Source organism: Heliangelus exortis, chromosome 5 (genome assembly GCF_036169615.1).
Source record: "Heliangelus exortis chromosome 5, bHelExo1.hap1, whole genome shotgun sequence".
NCBI classification, from domain to species: domain Eukaryota; kingdom Metazoa; phylum Chordata; class Aves; order Apodiformes; family Trochilidae; genus Heliangelus; species Heliangelus exortis.
The window spans coordinates 8,691,154-8,712,065 of NC_092426.1; the positions used below are offsets into that span (position 1 = coordinate 8,691,154).

A 20,912-nucleotide genomic window follows, 5' to 3' on the forward strand; every position below is an offset into this window, starting at 1 on the left:
CTGTGACTTTTAAATTGAGTAATAAATGAAATTAGCAGTGAGATCATGCAGAGTGATACAGGACCTGTGGGTGCTGCAGGTATGCAGTGTCCCTGTCCCCTGTTAATCCACCACCTGGTGCTGGGTACTAAGAAGGGAATGAACCATTAGCTCAGTTATTGGTATTGGTGTCTCAGAGAAGCTCCCTGTTCCTCAGGGCTCTTTGATTAAAACAAATTCACCTGGCAGTGCTTGACCCTTGCAATTTCCAAAAGGACTTCCAAGCATTTGCCATCTCAGATAAAAAAACACTGCTTTTTACTTTACAACAACTAAGAAGTTGCTGTAAAAAATATGTCCACATAACTAAAGTGGCGCACTTTAGATTTACCTCAGATTAAATTAACTAAAATAGTTAACCAATTAACCAAAATAGTCTAATAGTTTCTTTTTAGAACTACTTTTTTACCAAGCACTTTTTTGTTCCCAGCCCTGATAAAACAGTAAATTGGTGTAAAAACATGGGAATAACTATACTCAGCAATAAAAAATTATTTATTTGACTGAATGGAATGTCAAATCTTAAGTGCTCTGTTTGCGGTTCATATTTATTTGTGTTTCCATGAAAGTCTTGTGTAGTACACTGCCCTTACTGAATGTGCAGATGGCATGAAGCTGGGAGCAACAAGAATCTCACTGGAGAAAGGATGTTTCTCTGAACAGGAGTCAAAATGTTATATGGTTGCAAAAGAAGTCAAACATCATGCTGAAATGGAAGAACAATCTGTAAAATGCAAGAAGTTGCCCTTCCACTCTCCTTGGCTCTGCTGAACTCCCCAGCTGGAGGTCCAGCTCTGCACTGTGAGGGAGATGAAATCCAGTTGAAGAAAATCTAGAAAAGTGCCACAAGTGCATGAAAACAGATTTTGAAAACCTTAGAATGAAAAAAACTTGGAAAGCCACAGAATTAAAAACTGAAGGGGCTGGTGTTGTTTAGTCTAGGAAAAAGAAGATCACAGGTGACATGTTAACAGCCTCCAAATATGTAAAAGGCTGCTGCAAATGAAAATGAAGTGGTGGTGTGTTTTCTCTGCAGTGGATAGGATGAAATTTAAAAGAGTTTGCATCTTGCATTAGGCTAAACCAACTGCTTTGATAAAAGTGGAAAAGCTTGAGGGCATATAAGGCTTTATTAAGTTTGAAACAAAAGATGTGAATAAGACCAGCTTTGATACAACACTACTGAGGATGGCATTTAGCATAACAGCATTTTAGCACCATCTTAGCACAGCAGTGGTTTGCCCAGGCTGCAGGATTCCTGTGTCCTTGGGCATTTTTTGAGAAGAGAGGAAGCAGAACCAGTTCTCATGAACTGCTTTGAGTTAGACCAACTTTACTGTCTAAGTCCCAGTGCTGTTGGTCTTCTCTGAAGGGGGTATCCCATACTCTCAAAAAATATGTATCTGTGTAGGTGCCCAGGGTGAGTACTTAAGCAACACTTAAAAAACTGCTGATTTGCCACCCAGTTCTGTGGGTGGGTACAGGCAATTTATCCCACAGTTCAATTTGCTATGTCAAGCTATGAGAAGGGTCTCACATCGGGGGTTCTGCTTTGCTACCAGGTCCCTGCCTCATGAAGAGTGAGTGTATAAAGCCCAGCAAACGCCACCCTAAATTGTATTTGGACTGTCACCACAGGTGGGATGAGGAGTTAAGCTGTAATGCCACAGTCACTGGTTCAAATCTGTTTTACTCTTGACCAGAGATGTGAACAGGCACTTCAGTTTCTCATACAAATGTGAGCCCTTTAGTAAATTAATTATGTAGCATCTTGCTCTGCCTAAAAAATCAATCTGATATCAAAACTGGAAGATTCTTCTCACTGAGAAAATGATACGCATGGAAGTAAGATAGCATAAAACCTATGGAAAAATTTAAAACCTCATCTTAATAGAGCAAGCTCAATCTGATTCACCTCTCCAGCCAGTGTAAGGAGTTGGAGACTCTGCAGGGCAATTTCTATTTTAAAAAAGATATTAAAGGAGAATTGCAGTATGGTTATGTCTGTGAGGGCATGGCCTGAAGTCTGCTAGACTCCAGTGAAAGAACTGTGGCAACCTCACTGAACTATGGGACATGGGGTTAAGCTTTTTTTTTTTTTTTTTTTTTTTTTTTTTAAATCTTTGTGGTCTCTGAGAATTCATGAGGAATTAATTCCAGTGCTTAACAGTTTTATGTATTTAGATACCATTAAAAGCATTTTTCTCATTTATTATCATCTTCTTTAGGAGATTAAGAGCCAGATAGTCTTTCCTTGCAGTTGTACCTGAAAATAATGCCACCTGAATAAAACAGCAACACTGTGCTCAGAATCAGCAGAGAAGAAGCAGTCATTTGGGATGTTATTTGCTAGTATGTGATTTAAAACAACAAGCAAGCCTCACAGATTCAGGTACATTTGTTTATCTGTTTACTAAAATGAACATATACAAAAGTGAAATACATCCTGGGTTGCAAATACATACTAGAGTGCAATGCAGATCTAAGTAAACTTGATTGGACATGTCCTTAATACACAGTTTTAAAACCATTATTACATGCTTTAAACAAGCAAATCCAAGCAATACAACAGGGACCCAGTCAACTTTTGACAGCAGAACATTTGCTTATTTCCCCAGCTCTTGACTGAATGCTTTTACTATTGCAAGACCAATTTATGTTGACATTTTATTATGTTTTTTACTTAGAGCCAAATGATTGAGTCCTGTGTAAGCTGAGACAATAATTATTTTCCAGAGAAAAGTTCCTGTGTTGAGTATATGAACATAAGAAATTGGACTGGAGAGTGTCTCCTTTTATACTTGGTCTCTATATGCAACGATGGTAGTTAAGATGTGGGACTCCTATACTGTTCAACAACATTTACTTGCTCTTGATCTTTTAATAGCATTTCATTTTTTGCCACAGTTACAGAGTTAGAGCGATATACCTAAGTTCTCACTAGATAGTTAATTGTACATTTTCATTTTTTAAGTGTTTTTTGCCTGTTGCTTACTTCGATCAGCAGCTGTGTGCCCAAACTTCCATTAGGAGCTGCTCATTTTTTCACTTGGTTAGCCAAAGAAATTCTCTTGAAATAACACACAACACTGGTCTTTGCAAGTATCTGACAGAAATCTCCTGAATAACTGGAATGCTCAGTAATGGAAGCTGCTACAGGAGCTGAAGAAAATGAGGCAGGAGAGTTGCTTAATACAGTATCAGGCATGAAAATAGAAATCTTTATGTAAATACATATGTAAACTTGTTCAAAGGAGTTACAAAAAATGCCTAAATATTTGAGTGTCCAGACTGTCAATGAACATTTTAGGAAACCGTATCTTAAATTTTATTCACAGAAAAGCTGTTTTTAATATGTAGAATCAAGTAGGATATGGCTCTGTTTTCTTAATCATGCCATTCATTTGAATTTCTATAAAAATTTCTGACTCATCCTGGTTCTCAGCAGTCTTCAGTAGCTGCAAGCATTCCCATGTAACCTGTTAATATATAAGTGCTTCTGCCCTGACCTCTTCTATTTGAACTTGGAAGAGTGAGGTTATTGCTTGTATTAAGAGACTTTGCTACTGTATGCTTACTTAACTTCTTAGTTATATGATTAAAAATAAAGGTTTTTACATACACTGAAGAATGTTAAGATGACCTTCAACACCCTGCAGTGCCAGACCTGATACCCTCTGTGATTTATGTCACCACATCCTAATGCAGATAAAATAGATTAAAAATATGCCTGATTCTCATTGTCACTAGTGCTACGCCCAAGTTTCTAAAATAAGTACTGAAAAATAATTTGGAGTCTAAATGCTCTCTCATTTTTAAGTTCATATCCTAAGAATTAAATCCATCCTTTAACAAAGGACTAAAATTTGACTATTAAACCTAAACTGCATCTTGTAAGCACAGAAGGTTATTTTGGTCTGGCACTCCTTTTCACAAGGTTGAAGCCCACCTTTAATCCTAAAGCTGAATATTGCTTTATAATTTTTTTAATCATGTACTAAGTTCTGTATTTACAGCAGAAAGGTTTCTTGTTCTGATCTGCAGCTTCATACTAAGCATGCTATGATTACAAAGTACATAAAACATATTTGCAGTACAGCTTGTAAGAGTATATTGAAAACTTTGTTTGGGTCAGTTTTCAATGTATGTGTTTTTAAAATATATTTTTATAGATTAGTTTCTGTGAAAGAGACAATCAATACAAGCAAAAGCAGTCTTCCAGAGTATGGAATCTAGTATAATATTTACATGAACTCCACCCAGATTTACTAATGCCTTTTTTGCAGTGGTTCTCTGAAGAATCATAAGCAAGGGCTAAAGGCAGAAATCTTAAAGAAAAGTGGATATCAGGTGTCTGCCAAAATAAAACTCTAAAATAGACAAATGCCAGTGTTAGCACTAGAAATGCTTCTCACCCAACAAAGCACAGCAAATATTTTTCTGCATTTATGTCAATCACCCATTTTTCAGGAAAGCACAGACACTCTTCTAAGACACACATAACAGTTTTAGGGAATCAGACCTCTAATCAGAAAAACAGAAATGCTCTGGTAACAGCTAAACATGCCTACTAGAGTGATACAGTGAAGCCTGAAGGTCAAATATATGTAACTTTTTATACCACTGAAAATCTTCCAACAACTCTTCAGAGCACAAGCAGCATAACACCTCTAAGCAGAATGACAATAACTTGCTCATTAGGAGTGATATTTTTGCTGACATCCTTATTTCTTCTGATCACTCACGTACACTTGAAAATTGATGTCATACTACACTGTCTACTTGACAATTACATCACCTGTGGCTAAATCACTCTCATGGTATTAGATAATCCACAGCTAAACACATAACTTTCATCTAACTAACGAAAGACTGGGTAGTAAACCAAAATTAGTTTCTGCTAAAAGTAGTGCTCTTTCCATACTCTCCCTTCAGCCTCTTTGCACCTTCTGCTTTGAGATTTTTCTTCCTTTTCTCAGACTTTGCCATTTGCTCCTTTCTTTCTTGATTTTCCTGCATCCATACAGAAGGACAAAAAAAAAAAAAAAAAAAAAAAAAAAAAAAAAAAAAAAGCAGAATAGTTACTGGATGAAAAGCTGGTTAAGAAACTCTCACCTTGCAATTAATAGCTATTCTGAATATGCCCTATGCATACATAAAATGCTCAGCTGGTAGCATTTGAGGGTAAAGAGCAGAACAATTATTCCTGGTTATTCCCCTTGTCCTTTTCCACATAATGATGTTACCAACCTTGCAGATAAAACTAAACTATGGACAAATGCATTGTTATTAATTAGCCCCTTTGTCCACAAACCAGAACATTAGCTTAGCTTAATTAGCATTCCAGAGATTTATCCCAGAGCAGCTTTGATTTTACATTGTTTGCATCCAGGGATTTCAGTCTTCAACTGTGTTAAGCAGCAATTCCAAGTTTCTCCTCAAGCACCCATTAAATTTGCCAGCTCTGTTTCTGCACTGGTGTTCAGTGGCACAGTCCAACTGGAACATCTGCTGGTACCAGTCATACCACTGCCACAGGCATGAATCCTACTAGGATTTATGCAGACAGACATGATTAATTTCCACAGAGCTGCTACTGTTGTTGGGATGATATGTTTAATGGGGGAAAATAAAGAAATTGAATTACTCCTAGCAAAGGTAGACCTTTACTCAGTGGAACAGTATTCTGGGTTTTGATAAGCAGTACAATCATAAGATTCATAGGAGAGGGTAGCTCTGAACAACAGGGGTAACTGCAGCAAAACATCAAGATGATGAAAAACATTTTCTTAAAAGCTTATGCCATCCTTGCTCCAGAGCTGCAGTCATCATCAAAACATTGCCCCCACCACCTGGAAGCTTGCCTGGATTTAATGGCAACCAGTCAGTAGCCAATCTACATTGGTTGTTGGTGGATCAGTAGTTACTGGGCCCGCTGCCATAGAAATTTGTGATGTGAAGAGGATGGTGCTGCTCTGTCCTATTACAAAATTTAATAATGCCCAGGAAGATGCTGATGCTTTGGTGCAGATTGAATTCTTGAGGAGACATGTGAGATCTCCTTTGCAGAGAATTTGGCAGCAGAAAGGACATTTTTCCACAATAGTAATAGATTTGGTCGATTGCTATTGGTCATCTGCCCCTTTTTCAGTAAGATGAGCCAAAGAAGTCCCAAGAAACATGCACAAGGTTCTTAGGGCCTTTATAGAAAGTAAAAGCCTAGGATTCTTTGGTCCAAAGAAATTTCCAGACAAATAAAGAAAACCTGTGAACTAATAGAGTTAGTCTCTTCAAAATACAGGCTCAAGATTATGGGGACCTTGACTGTATGCCTGGAAAAGGGGAGAAAAATACTGTTCTCTTGACAAAGAAAGAAAATTAACTATTTGCCCTGAATACAGGTGATTCTGAAAGAATGAGGTACAGGTGGTGAAGTCTTATGCAGAGGCTAAAAGCTTTTCAATCAGTGTATGCCACCTACATCCTTTCCTGATAAAGTCCTGCTGTGTTTTAGCAGAATGCCTTTGAGATAATACGTTTGTTGAGAGACCTGCAGATCTGTGAGCCCTGGGAAAACCTCTCTGTGTAACATGCCACCAGAAATAAGAATTCTGAAATTCATTGTCCTGATATTTGAGCAGCACTCATTTTACTGAAAACAAACTGAAACACGTAAGGAATATATTAATGGATTGAGAAAGCCTGAACTGAATTGTTCAAATAAATTTAAAAAATTTATACATCACAACTCAGTGCAAACACACTGTTTACAGGATTTCTTTAACAGAAGGAAGACCAACAAGGTAAAGGGGTGGTAGCAAGGCAGAGGAATGAATCTCTTCTCCATTTCCTGGATTACTGAAGGCAGCTGTATGGATGAAATTAAATGAAAGAGGGGAGTCTCTTTGGATTTACACTTTGTTGTATGTTAGATCCTTGCTTGATCTTCAAATTAAAAGGTGCTCCATGACAACTGTTTATCCCCACACTATCTCCAGCACATCCTGTTCCAACACCATATGCACCCTACTGAGGAGCAGCTGCTCCAACAGGGTTATCCTAGGGAAACGTTCAGGGCAACTATCCCTGCATGGAAATGTCTGTACAACCTGTTATCAACTCAGCAGTTCTCAGATCAGACTTTATTAACTTTTTTTTTTTCCTCTCCTTTTCCTGAAACTAGAGAGCCTCTTTGTGGGAAGCTGCCCTCTTTGAACAGCTGCAAGGGCTAAGGGAAATTAAATGTTTCTCCCAATCCCTTATTACAACACAGTATTTCTTTTCCCAGCAATTTTACAACTCAATCTCCAGAACTGTCTTTTTAATCTCTGAGCTGGGATGCTATTTTCTCCCTGTCTCCTTTCTCCTGCCATCTGCTCCTTTTATTTTATGGTGAAACAAACAACAGTCATCAACCCTCGGTGACAAACCAGCCCTTTCCACTGTTTGCAGTTTTGGGTGGGGATCATTTGGCTGTTCAAAAGCTGAGTTTTTGTGGTTTTGGTTTTTTTGTGTGTTTGGTTGGTTTTTTTGTTTTTTGTTTTTTTTTTGTTTTTTTTTTTCTTCCCAGTTCCAAATAGATGGAGAGGAAGAGGGCAAATTCTTATTACAGCAATTTCAGTTGTGTAGCTCAGTTTTTGTCACCTGAAGGATAAGAGACCAGAAAGAACCCACAGGTAATAGAGAATGATTTTTTCTAAACAAAGAAGTAACAAACCCAAAATTTCTCTAGGTAAGCTTAAGAGCCATGAAGGATCATTATTTATCAAAATTATTCCATTTCTTTTTTGATGTGAGAATGGGAGGATGGCACTAACAATTTTGGTAGTGCTGAAAGACCTGATTTGCACAGAAGATTAATCTCAAAACTTTCACTGTAGCCTTAAAGATTACATCAAATAGCACTAGAAACAGATGATGCACATGGCCAATTCTAGTGTACAAATCAAAATCCCAGAACAATAAAATACTTAAAAAATTAAAAGCTTCAACTTTTCCACATTTTGCAATTTCAAGCAGAGGACAGTATCTTTACTATAGCAACAGGGAAAAAGCAAGGCAAGAAATTCCTTGGAAATTGAACCAAAAATAATATGAAAGGGAGTTTATATGCTGGGGAGATAAAAAGTACCTTCTTTCTTTTTGCTCCAGCTTAGCTGTGAACAAGCTGCTAAAATGTAGTTTAAATCTTCTGCAGCTGTGCTAAGACACTACATAACTTTTATTAGAACTCTTTCTTAAAAGAATTGCAGTTGCTGGATTTACCCTTCACAGAAATTTTCCAGTGTAGCTCTCCACAGTTACTGAGCCATGATGTTGATCGCTCAATTCTTTCCTTCGTTCCTTCCTAGAGTTTTAGGAACTCTAAGGGTCACGTGTGTTGCCAAGGGAATGTTGTAGGGTTTATTTTCCAGACTGTCTGTAGTGCTATCATCTAATTTCAGAGCCTGAGCAGCAGTATTGACACCTGGTGCCTCATAAGACAAGCAGGTACATTACAGGATAGAGTTTTCATCTTCCAGCCCTTCCTCAGAAGCTCCTTTGTTTCCATCTGAAGTTATGATCTGCTCTAAAGCACTCCCTCACCCCTCTTGCCCTGACATTCTCCAACACAGTTCTCTGTATTCTCGCAGTACTTCTTGGCATGTAGATGATTCCCTTTATAGAAGGCTGTTGGAGTCAGCACAGGAGAGTGTGATGGTTGCTGTTAAAATACATAAATGTGAAGCCACTGTCACCTGGCAGTAATAAAACCCTAGAGGGAGTACATTAGTTTGGGTGTGAAGTATGCAGTGACAGATGTGAAATAGATATTCACTGGAGACTTACTAATTGGAAGGTGTTCGACAACTTTTATGGTGAAGCTGCTGTTTTCTTACTCATTACTGCAAGGAGTAAAGTCTTATAAACTAATCAAACGCCAAACATAATCTCTTGGGGGATTCTTAGTTCTGCAATGGACACAAAACACTGTTTTCAAGTAGTTAGTACACTGAAATACCTACATGAACATATCTTTCAGTTAAGCTTTACTTCTTCAAAAATTTACCTTTTGCCTACTGGCAAAGCCTATAAAGCTAATCAGGTAAAGCCTATAAAGCAAATCAGGTTGCTCATTCTTTCACACAACACTAAGTCCCTGTTGCACTGTGGCTTGATAAATAATTTTACAATGGGAACAGCGACTTGGAATGTTCATAGTTCTCCACAGTAAAAAAAAAAACAAAAACAAAACCCTGCACATTTTACATTTGACCACATGCTCATTTCTTGCTGCAGGTTATTAGCAAGTAAACACTTTCATTTTCTCCTGCAGCCAGTGTTTAGGTAGCCAAACTTGGAGTAGGAGGAAAAAGCTCTTGCTTGCTTAAAAAAAAAAAAAAAAAAAAAAAAAAAAAGCTGCCAATCTATTTCTAAACGTGCATAAATGCAAACCACCTGTAAGGCCTTGAGGAAGAGCTCTCTGAAGGCTTTCATTGTGTTAAATACATCTTCCAAAGACATTTTTTCCCTGTCTTCACAAAGATAATCAGCAAGTTCTTCCTTCTTCTTTTCAATGGTGGCAAACTCCTTCTGCAGGTCCTTCGAAGCATCAAGACTGCCCTGAGACATAGTTTGCAACACAATTTGTGTATATTTAGAAGGAGCATATTCTGAGCTGCCCAAAAGACTCAAGCCAGCTAACACAGAGCAGCCAGTTTAAAACCCTGACAATTAAGATTGATTAACAATGTGTGATATTTTCTTCTTAATCGAGCCATCTGCATTTCCCTTTATTTCATCTGGCCTAAAGCATCTCAATGTATGCTGCCAGTTTCAATATACATCCATGTGGAAATTTGGCACAACCTGTGGTGACTCATTGAGGGAGAAAAAGCACCAGGATTTCTGCCTTTTAACTTTAGTTAGGAGACCCTGTTTTGAGAACATGAGAAACTAGGATGTTTGGAAATACGTGGGGGAAAAAAAGGCAAAAAAGAGAAAGCATATTGCAGATGTTCACTTTTTTCCCCCCAAAGAACAGAGAGAAAATATGTTTCTGTACATATAACTTTTAGGGCATTCATTTCCTTTGCCCACACACAAAGCTCCTCATGTTTCCTTATCATGACACAATGTTAGAGAAGTGGAGGAAAATCTTGGATGCTCCTTCCACCAGGGTGCAGGGGGCATGGAGTTAAGAACTCTTTCCCACAAAGCTCTATGTTCATTTGCAACCTGAGTAACAATGTCTTTGAGATTTAAAGAATTTAGGAAAAAGGATGGGAAGTGTGTCACAACCCATGTTACCTACTTGAACAGACTTTGCATGCTGTATTTTTAAGTCCTCTGTCGCCAAAAATAAACACTTCTCTATTTCCAAGAGTTTCTTCAAGTGGGCACCTGCCTCAGCCCGCATAACATCGAAGTGGATTCTGAAAGGTACATGAAAAGGACAGGACATTGAAGGAGAGAGTATTTTGTTTTCATTAAGTCAAATGATTATAATCTGTATTTTCTCTGCAAACAAATGTAGAATTAATCATCCAACCCGGACCCTGCTTTTGCAGGTAGCTCTCTATATAAATCCTTTTTATTCTCAAACCCTCATCTAAGAGAGAGTCTGTGATTTTGCCCTTAACATCCTCCCTGGAAGAACCACACTGGTCTACTATTCAACAAACTCCTCCAAATTTTTTTATTCATAGGCAACACATGCTCACCTTCCCTGTGCCAATGCTGTCTTTACTTTACCAGTCTTTTCACTCCTTGCCTTTCCTCACTGATCTATTTTTAGTTTAAAATTATATATTTTCTCAGAGTTCATTTAGTTCACTTGGTGACCCAAACATGTTACATGGCCCAACCAACATCTTCTATGGTTCTGACCAGCTCTTAGTACCAGAGAAAACCCAAACTGAATCAGGAAAACCTGGCGAGGTGTTCCATGGTTAATGCAGAAATGAGCAGCATTAAAAGAGTTCCTTGCAGGATTTGCATTGCAAATGGTTCTCTGCAGCTTGGTTAGTAAATCAACTTTGTAAGTCTGCGCAGTTCAACTAAACTAGAGAGCAATTACTTTCAAAATAGAATACATTTATATTGTTGTCCATCACGATTTAGTTTCAGGTAACAAATATTTCTATTATAATGCAATGCAAAAATAAATCAATATTTCAGAATAACATCCAACTTAAATTCTGCCCAGATAACTCACAAAACCCATAATATTTTCTGTTGCATTACTGAATAAAAATATTACTTAGTAGCCACTTAGCATATGTAAATCCTTCTCCAAATTTAAAAGTTACCCCAGCTTCTTGTTGCAAGGAAATTAAAACACTGCAAAGTTCCTGTGAATTCAGGATTAAAAAATGTTAATCCTGGTTCTATAATTGTATATTCTGATTAATATATTTTAACATATTTCTATGTGATTTTTCTGAGCTAAACAGAAAGAACTGGTGTTAGGCTCATGAATTTTTCAGACACATGGGGGAAAGTCTGCTAAAACAGATCTTTTCTTTCTACCCACAGATATTGGAAACTTGTGCTGACACTCAGCTTGGAGAATCCTGAGGTCCTGCAATGGCAATCACCCCAGTCCTTCCCTCCTTAAACCAGCTCTGTGCATGTACCTCCTGATGTGCTTGTATGTGAATATGAGAAATTTCAGTGAAGATACATTTCTGTTGCAATATGTGGAGAAAGCTGGTCCTTGAAAATGAGTGCATTCACTATTTACACAGTTTGACTTCTAAGTTATTACTGAAGTGTCTGAAAGAAAAATTACCCTGAGCTCCTCATAAAAAATCTTAACCGAGTTGATTTACAAATCTCAACAGTGTTTGGTGTTAGAAGGGAACCTCTCTCTCCCACAGCAGAAAAGTTCTGTGACCTTATTAAACCACTATAAAATGACTCAGCTCCTTGTTGGCTTTAAAGAGGTTGGCAATTCATACATGACAAAAACAAACAATAACCTCCTACCCTGCTGCCTTGGAAACAAAGTCAAGATCTCTGGGAAGCTGCAACAGATCTGTATGGTTTTTTTCAACCTCCTAAAATTGAAGTGAAAAAATGGTTACCATACACAGTCAGTCAAAGGGTATGATAGTTTTTCAGCTGGACAATATCATGCCTGAAAAATTACCACTCCAGTTTTCATTCTTATAAAAGCAAGGGTAAATTTAGTCTTGTTCATTTTTTCTCTCATGTTAAGACTCACAGAGAGCTAAAAAGAAAGAAGACTCTTAACAGTTCAGACTTACATCCCACATGCTGCCACAGCACACAAGCTGACCTGAGATTCTGTCTTTGTACCACTAAAATTAATTTAATTTGGCAGATAAGTTTAGGAGCCATGTCAACACAAGAGAGCAGCTGGAGAAGAAGTGAAAGAAAACAGCAAGCAGACATGTTAAGTGAACTTGAGAAAGCAAACCTAGTGTTAACTCCCTGAACATTACTGCTTATGGATTTGATCTCATCTACATAGTGAACAGTGGAAAAAATTTAACCGTATTTCAGGCAGAGAGGCTTACCCTCCAGATTTCTACAGTGAGGTGCTACTGAGGTCAAAGCCCCTTAGTTTCTGAGGAATTAATATTTGAGAATAATGCATGCAGGAATAATTTCATAGTCTTGTTGTACCTCCAAAATATGGTGCAGCAAGGTAATGTGGTTTTGGTTTGCTTTTGTTTCTGTTAGTTTGAGCAAGGCACTAATTTTAAAACCTCCAGCATCCCCAGCATGATGCCCCTAGAAGATACAGAAAAAAATTCTTTTCTTCAGTTTCTGAGTCTTGCACTTTAATTTTCTGTTATCTTTAGACTACAGCAATGAAGGAAATCAGTTTACTTACATAGTTTAGAAAGTTTCCAACTTTAAGAATCAATTGGCAGAAAAGTGGCAGTCGGTGACTGGTAAGAAGTGCTGAAGAATAAAAAGAAAGACATTTTTCAATACATCAAATTAAATGATCTGAAATAGGATTATTCCTAGGAGGGACAGTGAGGGCAACAAAATTCATATCCAAGTTTATGTCAAGTCATTTTTATGGATTTGGAAATATTCTAGTACAGAAATAAATCAGATGAATGGAATTGGACAGAGTAAGTTTCTGTTGTCTCTTCTCCACAAACAGTTGGGAATCTAGGTTTTCCCATCAAGTCTGGGGTGTAGATGTGTTGTCCCTGCAGCCATTTCTGAGAGAGAAAGGCACAGAAGAAAGCATACAAAGTCTACAGCTCTCATTTCCAGCACAGGTTGTTCTAGGTTAAGCAAAGCAAAGGGCTTTTTACCTCATTATCATTCTTAGCAAGAGTGATAACCAGAAGCTGTGCATTTTAGTGGGAGAATCTGGGGTAACAATGAAGGTGTTGGCAGCACTAGAGCAGATACTGAGTCATGCAGTGGGTTGGAGAGAGGGACTGAGACAACGGGGTGGGACTGCAAAGAGGTGTTAATGGTGAAGAGTAACTACAGCACTGACACCAGACAGCCAGGTATAGCCAAGTGTTATGTACAAACATAACCCAAAGTTTTGCAGGTTCACTGTTCAACAGATCAGTGACTCTCTAAAACTATTGAACGGACTCTAGAATCCAAGAGCAACTTCAGAAAGACAACTTCAAACTGAGTCCTAGGCTAATTTTGTATGGAGTGGTGAAACACTGGTGAACATCATCTGAGACCATGCATTTTGGAAGCCAAACCAGGTTCTAATATAGCAGTGTGGCCTGATTCACTGCAGAGCTAAGCTGGACTGGAACCACTGTGCTTTGGAGGAAAACCAGGAACCAATTCATTGTTATGGATAAAAATCTCCACTGCACACAAAAATTTAACTGCTGTTCAAACAGAACCTGGCACTGACATAAAGGAAATTTCCTTGTTCTCTGCAGAACCACTGACAGGGGCTAGTTCTGTGGTTTTGATGTTGACAGAAGCTCCACTTTTAGAGCAGGACAGCACAAATTGCAATGCTGCAGAACGAATTCCAGAAGCAGGAATCTACAGAATAATTTTGATACTCACGATGTATTCAGCAGTTAAAAAGTTCATTTTGATTAACCTATAGCATACACTACCATGGTGTTATTCAAGTAGAAACTTCTGATGACTGACCCCGGGCACAGGCACAGCACAAATGTACTTACTTTCACAGGCTCTCCTCATGGCTTGTACTTTTGGCCACAGACATTCCAGCAGAATTTTTGTTTCCTCACAAATCAGCATACATTCAATTCGCAACTGGTAGCTAAAAGAAATCAGTGGGAAAAAGCCCAAAAAACAGCAGAAAAACAAACCCAAAAAGCCTCATTAGTTGACTTGTGTTCAGCAAGAGAACTACCCATTTTAGGCAAAGAGAAGTACTGACATTGTTATGTTCTCTTCAGTGTTCTGACATGAGCCCTGCATTATAAATAAATCAAACACTTAGATATTTCCAATGATGTCCTAGAAACAGTTGTCATATCCTCTTTCAGAAAGTAATGTTGCACTGGCATCTGGCAGTGACTTCCTTGCATAATGAGGCCATAATTTTTTACAATTCCTGGGCAGCAGTAGCCAGGATTTTTGTTCTTCCTTTTAACTTCCCAAACAGAAATATGAAATATTTTTGCAGTGATGTCCTTGAATGATATTTATGCCTCACCATGGAAAAATGTAGCTGAAGAGCCATGCAAACACTTTCTAGAGCACTTCCAAAGCTAGCTGTAAGTCTGAGGAAATTAAATCCACATTTTCACCATGGTTGTCTCTGGTTGTGGCAGGGCAGCTCATCAGATTTATGGAGGGCTATTGCTATGAATTATAACATATCATCATGTTTTTATGAACAACATAAAGATTTCTCTGTGTGTGTGTCTCATCTGACTTGGCAAAGTGAGGGAGGTGGTGAAAGCACAGGCACTGCTGTGACTCACTCATGGATTTGTGGGCTCTCTTTGGCAGACTGGAATGCCTAAGCCAGGAGTGGAGTGAATCAGCAGCCTGGTGGCAGGATTCAGTCTGCAGCTTCACACCATCCAAAGAAGAGTTGTGCCAGTCAAAAGTTTTCTTATACCAAGGTTAGTTAACTCTAGTTTGCCAAAGGGGTCTGAAAGCCTCTTTGGACTTTGGGAAGGAAACATCTCTCAAAGCATCTCTACAAAAAGCTGTCAGATCATTTATCCTGAAGAAGGAGTATCAGGAACATCCCTGTAGAACAGAAGCCTTAATTCTTATGGACGAATATTATAAGAACCGTACTCATGGGTGGAAGACAAGGAACATTTTGCTTACCTTGGAACTTCCAAGAGATGGAGATAAAACTGATCCACATTTGTTAGCACTGATTTGTCTTCTTTGCAAGATTTCAAGCTGTTTATCTAATAGGGAATAAAACAGTAAAATAGCAGCACAGATATTTCGGGTGTCCATTGCTGCTTACAGGCATGAAACTGGCTTTTCTGAACTCACTGGTCATGGGAGTGAGGTCAATGAACCATAAATTCCATACATGAACTGGTTTGCAAGGCAACCACATAGGTTTTGTTTTGTCTGGAATGTCATTGCATTTGTACAGCATCTTGTAGGATGATCCCTGATCCACAGGCAGGGATTCAGAAAGCTGTAACACATGGAAGTCCAGCAACCCCTATAAAAGTTGGGTCCTTTCATTTCTCCTTATTGAAACCTGCTCTGAAGGGCTGTTCATTCACTTAAGTCCACAAATGCTAATAAACTTAACCCATCTAATTAAAATGGTGGGAGTAGAGAGCAGCACTTGTCCTACACTTGAGCATCCCAGTGTGCTGTTGCCTGACCTCCCCTAATAGATCTTGTTCTGGCAGTGGAATTGTTCCAAGCTGAACACAAAACACACCGAACTCCATCAGGATAACACACTTAATAGATACCTCCTGGTCTTCAGGCAGCAGTTTAAGTAGCTGCTTCAGTATTTCAGCATCCAGCTTGGATTTATCCCCTTTCTGAATCATGGCAGCAATCTCTTCATTTGAGCTGTAGGAAAGAGAGAGGTGCTGGGGAACAACAGCCTAGAGAGGAGCTGTGGGACATACAGAAGAAACCCCAGTCTCTCAGCTGGCATTGTAGAAATGCCTCCCATTACATTTTGGATCTTAGCCTTTAGAAATACTGTGGAAATATGAAAAAGTGAAGGTGTTTTTTTTTTTTTTTTTTTTTTTAAAGCCATAAATAAAACAATATTCCGTACAATGTAGATGTGCTTTCAGGGCTTTGCTCTTCTTTACACAAGGAACCCTGAAGGCTTTCCTTACTGTGAGTGTCCAGGGATGATATTTGCTTTTGAATTTCTCCACTGCTCGCAGCAAAGTCAGGGCTAAAACTAATAGGTCTTCTCCTGCTGAGAAGTATTTATATCCCAGAAGGTTTTACCCAAAATCTTTCCCTGAAACTTTGGCAGACAACATGTCTTTGAAATGAGTTCAGACTGCTTTGGTAGGGGCTCTGGAAAGCTCAGCTCCCTGCAGCCACCAGCACTGACAGGGGCTGCACCCAGCTGCCAAGTGGCCTCATCCCTCAGGATTGCAACTGGGACTCAGCTCTTGGATCCCAGGGTCACTGCCTGCTCTCAGGAGAGCTCAACCACTGGCAAGGGAATCACACAGAGAGAGGAAGCAGCAACCCAAGTAGGCTCTGCAGAGCCTTCCCCACTGAGAAGCTGTTTTGTTTATTCTTTTTCCATCACAAAACAAATTCCTCTGATTTATTCTTAACACAAAGGAACTTCAAGGCTGGGTTTCTTTTTGAAGCCCTCATAACATAAGCCACTGCACAAAGGCCAGGGTGAGAGCAGAATATCTGTCTTCATCCTGCAGTAGTTTCAGGGAATATAAGAGTAAAGGTACTTTGCCAAAAAAAACTTTGCTTTTGTTTATTCCCTTCCCTGTGAGAACTGTGACTTGGTAAATTTCCCTTTGTTATTGAAACTCCTTCTTATTTATAGAAAAACTGTGAATAAAAACTATGTACGGTTTTGGGTGTAAACCCCTGGAGATGACTCTTTAAGATAAATTAAATAAACAGAAACTTCCAGCTAGGAACTTCACTGCTTGCAGTTGATATTTATATCAATAATACCAAAGAAAAAAATGTTTCCACATGATTCTGTTGTTATTTATAAATATTGTCTCTTTAGGGATTAGTGGTGCATTTTAGGTTTAGTACCAGTTTGAGACACGATATTAATCATCTGGAAAGAGACTGACATATCTCATTAGTTTAAAAAAAAAAACAGACCAAAAAATTCCTTGCTAAAGAAAGATAGTGGTTGTAAAGTATTTCTGCTAATATGATTTAATTTAATGTCTGAATAAACACATCAAATAAGTAATTCAAATTATACTCTCCAAATCTTACCACTTCAATTGCTTCAGAACTATACTCAGAAGGAGACTTTTCTTTGGACCTATGAATGTGATCTGTGAAAAGGAAAAAAGCAATTAGAAATACATGTACCATGATTTTAACAGAAATTTAAGAGCTTTTGTTTCTTTGTTGGGCAAGACTCATTCTTCTCTGGTAATAACATTATCAGCAGTTTTCACTGATCAAATTCAGAGCAATTTAGAACAGTACACATCATTAGTTTTACTTAAGAAAAAGACAAAGGCACAGAGAAGGAAGCTGATTTGTCTAGAATAATCCAATTTAAAAGAATTAATACTGAAATTCCCATGTCCTCCCTCTCTCAGACGTAGACCTTTCCCTCAGCAGTTATTTCAACATGTTTAATTTTAAACCTCTTCTGTGCTTTTCTTTTAGGTAATCTTAAGCAATGGATATCAAAATATCTCAAACTTTCTTACTATAAATGGTGACTGCACAACAACAACGAGTAAATAAGCCTTTCACTTCCAAGAACTTTGCCAGGCTCTATAGAAAAGGAGCAGTCCAAGTACCTGTTTTTTTTTATTTAATTTTGTCCCAACTTTCTCCTTAGGTACAGTTGGTCGGACAGAGAAAAGCTGCTCCAAGCTTTCATAGTCAGGCTCCAGAAGCTTCTTGCTGCTGCTTGGCATCACAGCCCACATGGAGCCACTTTCTGGAAGAGAGTAACACTTCAAGATGGACCACAGAGGTAAAGGAGCACTTTCAAGGCAGTGTGATTTGTGGAAGGGAAAACACTTCAGAGGATGAATGAAATACAATGCTTATTAGTCCTGGACAAATGTTAATTATTTAAGGGTGGTAGCTTCCACAGACAGGATCCCAAGGGTTTGAAGGCTAATTAAACATGGAAAACTATGCTCACATTCTATTCACTGAACTGAAGGCAGCAGATGAATTTAATGGGCTGTTCCAAATTCTTTTTGCTATTGCTGAGCAGTTACACATCACAGAATTGTGGTCCCCAAACAGGGGATGTGTCCAATTAGCCAAACATCTCATTTTGCAAAAGATAAGGACTCCCAAGCCCAGCATTATTACCAGAATCACCAGGACCATCTGAAAAACACATGGCACTTCAAAACATGAACTTGTCTATAACACGGGTACCTATGACAAAAGATCTCCCCTCCTTTTTCTCTAGGAGGGATTGCAACAGTGGCACTGAAGATATTAGAGCTGAAGCTGAATTTCAGGAAAGTACACTAGGGCTCAAACTAGGTTTTTACACGTGTGTATGTATTTTATTGTAACCGCAATTTCTTACCCCCCAATATCTTCCTTTCTTGATGATAAGAGCAATAGAGAACAACTGAGATCTGTGCTGTGTGAACTGAGTATTAAAAGCTGCAGCATAAATGGAAACGTGTTCACAGTCTCCTTGCTGAGGTTCAACAGGACTTGTAAACTCCTTTGGCAGAACACATCTTAACCACAGACCATAGTGTTATTTTTTCTGGGGGAAGAAACCCACACAAATCACATGTGGTATGAAATTAAATTGGAGGCTACATCATACCCTGAGGATGTATGATCCCTAGGTCTATTGACATGGGTTTTCAGCCTTGGATCTTGGCTGATGTATCTTCTGGCTGTGCAAGAAAATGAACAAAAAAAAAGAAAAGTAAAAGCTTCAGCTGAGAAGACACTCACCAGCGATGTGCCAGGAGCTCATTAGAAAGAGCCACAGAGAATGACTCCTCAACACATCCTTCCACTCAACACACTCAGGGTATTTTACAGACCTTAATTAGTGCAGACTCACATCATCACTTTTAACAAGTAACAACTAGAGACTGAGAGATTAGAGAAGATAATTTTAGCAGCCACAAGAGCCTCAGTTCAGTGCTTTTCTGAACTACCATTTCCTTCATTTGCTAGTGAATGCCTGGCTTTCCATAATTTTAAGTGATTACCATTTTTTGTAGTACTAAGAGCAAACAATGAGATGACCTGTGTGACCTGACTCATTGAGTCAAGGCCTAGCCTCCCAGCATAAGCATTTTTATTTGGATGTGAAGCAAATTAACCCATCAGCCCAGTGCTACAAACAAGCACGTACGTCTCACCACATCAGAGGACAGCTTCTGCCAGTGAAACACCTTCATCCTCAGGGTTGGAGTCTTCTTAAGCTGATGCTGCCCCACACATCCACAAGTATTATGATTGCACACAGGATTGCTGCAGGGCGGGGGGAGCAATGGGGTGTTAATGCCAGGCATGGGAAGAGGGGGATGAGGCACCTTGCACCCAGGGAGCAGTGGTGGAGGGGCTGGCAGCAGAGCTGGCATGGCAGATTTTCCTTGGGAGGATGAGGAAACACCCTGCTGAGAAGGTGATGTGTCCCTTGGAGACTGCTGAGAGTTCCCAGAAAGGCCAGTTGTTGTAGAAAAGGTCAAGTCTGTAATGGGGTTCTCCTCATCCAAGTCCATATCAACTTGAATGCCTTTGTTGAATCTTTCAACAGATTTTCTGGACACTGTTTTATTGTGACTTGGGCACTGCATGCTTGATAGCAGGTTCTCCTTGGATTGCCTTGGTTCCATTTTCCTGTTCTACAACACAGTAAGGAGGTGCATGGGTTAGCAAAGTTCCCCATAACTGCTGGCTACTGCTCCCTCCCACAGAACAGAAACATTTCTATCTGTTTTCCAAGGGATATTTCTTGGTGGATTCAGCTCTGTGAGAAACAAAGCTGTACTACTAGACATAAGGCTCCTTCTTGAGTTCTCCTGATCTTTTTAACATCTAGTTATGACATATAAAGAAAGGAGGAGCAAATGCTATCAGCATAAAAAACTCTACCTGGTTACTCTCCTCCCCTTGCTGCTCAGCCATTCTGTGGAATTTCTCTTTCAAATGGGTAAATGGGTGCCTCCTATGGATGCTGGTACAGGTGCTCTATGCAGGGGACTTCTCAGACATCAAGGACAGCCACTTGTTTCTGAGAAACCATGTTACCACAATTTACCTTGAATGAAGAAGGGAGGGGATTTTGAGAGACACTCCCAAACAGCCTGATAAATTAAACAAGCTACAGCTGAGGTCTCAGGGTGAGCTGCTTAGGGACCTGTGACCACAGAGGGAAAGGACTGGTAAGCATTAAAACAAATAAGATAGCTTTACTTTGCATTTTAGCCAAGTTTTCATCTGGAACAAATCTTGACTTTTGCCCTAAGACTATAGAGTTTATCTGGGAACCACTAGCAAAAACTATGAAGTTCCCATGTTGTACATATGCCCAGTTTTAATCATGGGAGTGGACTTACAAAAATGGCTGAGGTAGAGATAGTTTTCCCCATTGTGGCCCTCAGTGCTGTGTTTCATACTGGAAAGGGGTTGATAACACAGGAGTGTTTTGGCTACTGCTGAGCAATTCTCCCAGAGCATCAAGGCTGTATCCCCAACATTCAGGGGTTAGAGGGAACCAGGAGGCTAGGGTAGGAGAGGACATAGCCAAGACAGCTGACCCA

General features: G+C 39.1%; 1 protein-coding gene across 1 annotated transcript; it reads right to left on the minus strand.

Annotated features, from left to right (window-relative positions):
- Positions 1 to 2,251: 2,251 nt before the first annotated feature.
- On the minus strand, positions 2,252 to 20,031 carry LOC139796896 (inverted formin-2-like). The gene is made up of 11 exons (XM_071745413.1): positions 17,952 to 20,031; positions 17,410 to 17,471; positions 15,927 to 16,029; positions 15,310 to 15,395; positions 14,181 to 14,281; positions 12,884 to 12,954; positions 12,673 to 12,780; positions 12,010 to 12,080; positions 10,334 to 10,454; positions 9,478 to 9,642; positions 2,252 to 5,052 (listed from the first exon to the last, which is right to left on the minus strand). Exons 1-11 carry the CDS (start codon positions 18,081 to 18,083, stop codon positions 4,930 to 4,932), a joined length of 1,143 nt encoding a protein of 380 aa, XP_071601514.1. The 5' UTR covers positions 18,084 to 20,031; the 3' UTR covers positions 2,252 to 4,929.
- Between the last annotated feature and the right edge of the window lie 881 nt (positions 20,032 to 20,912).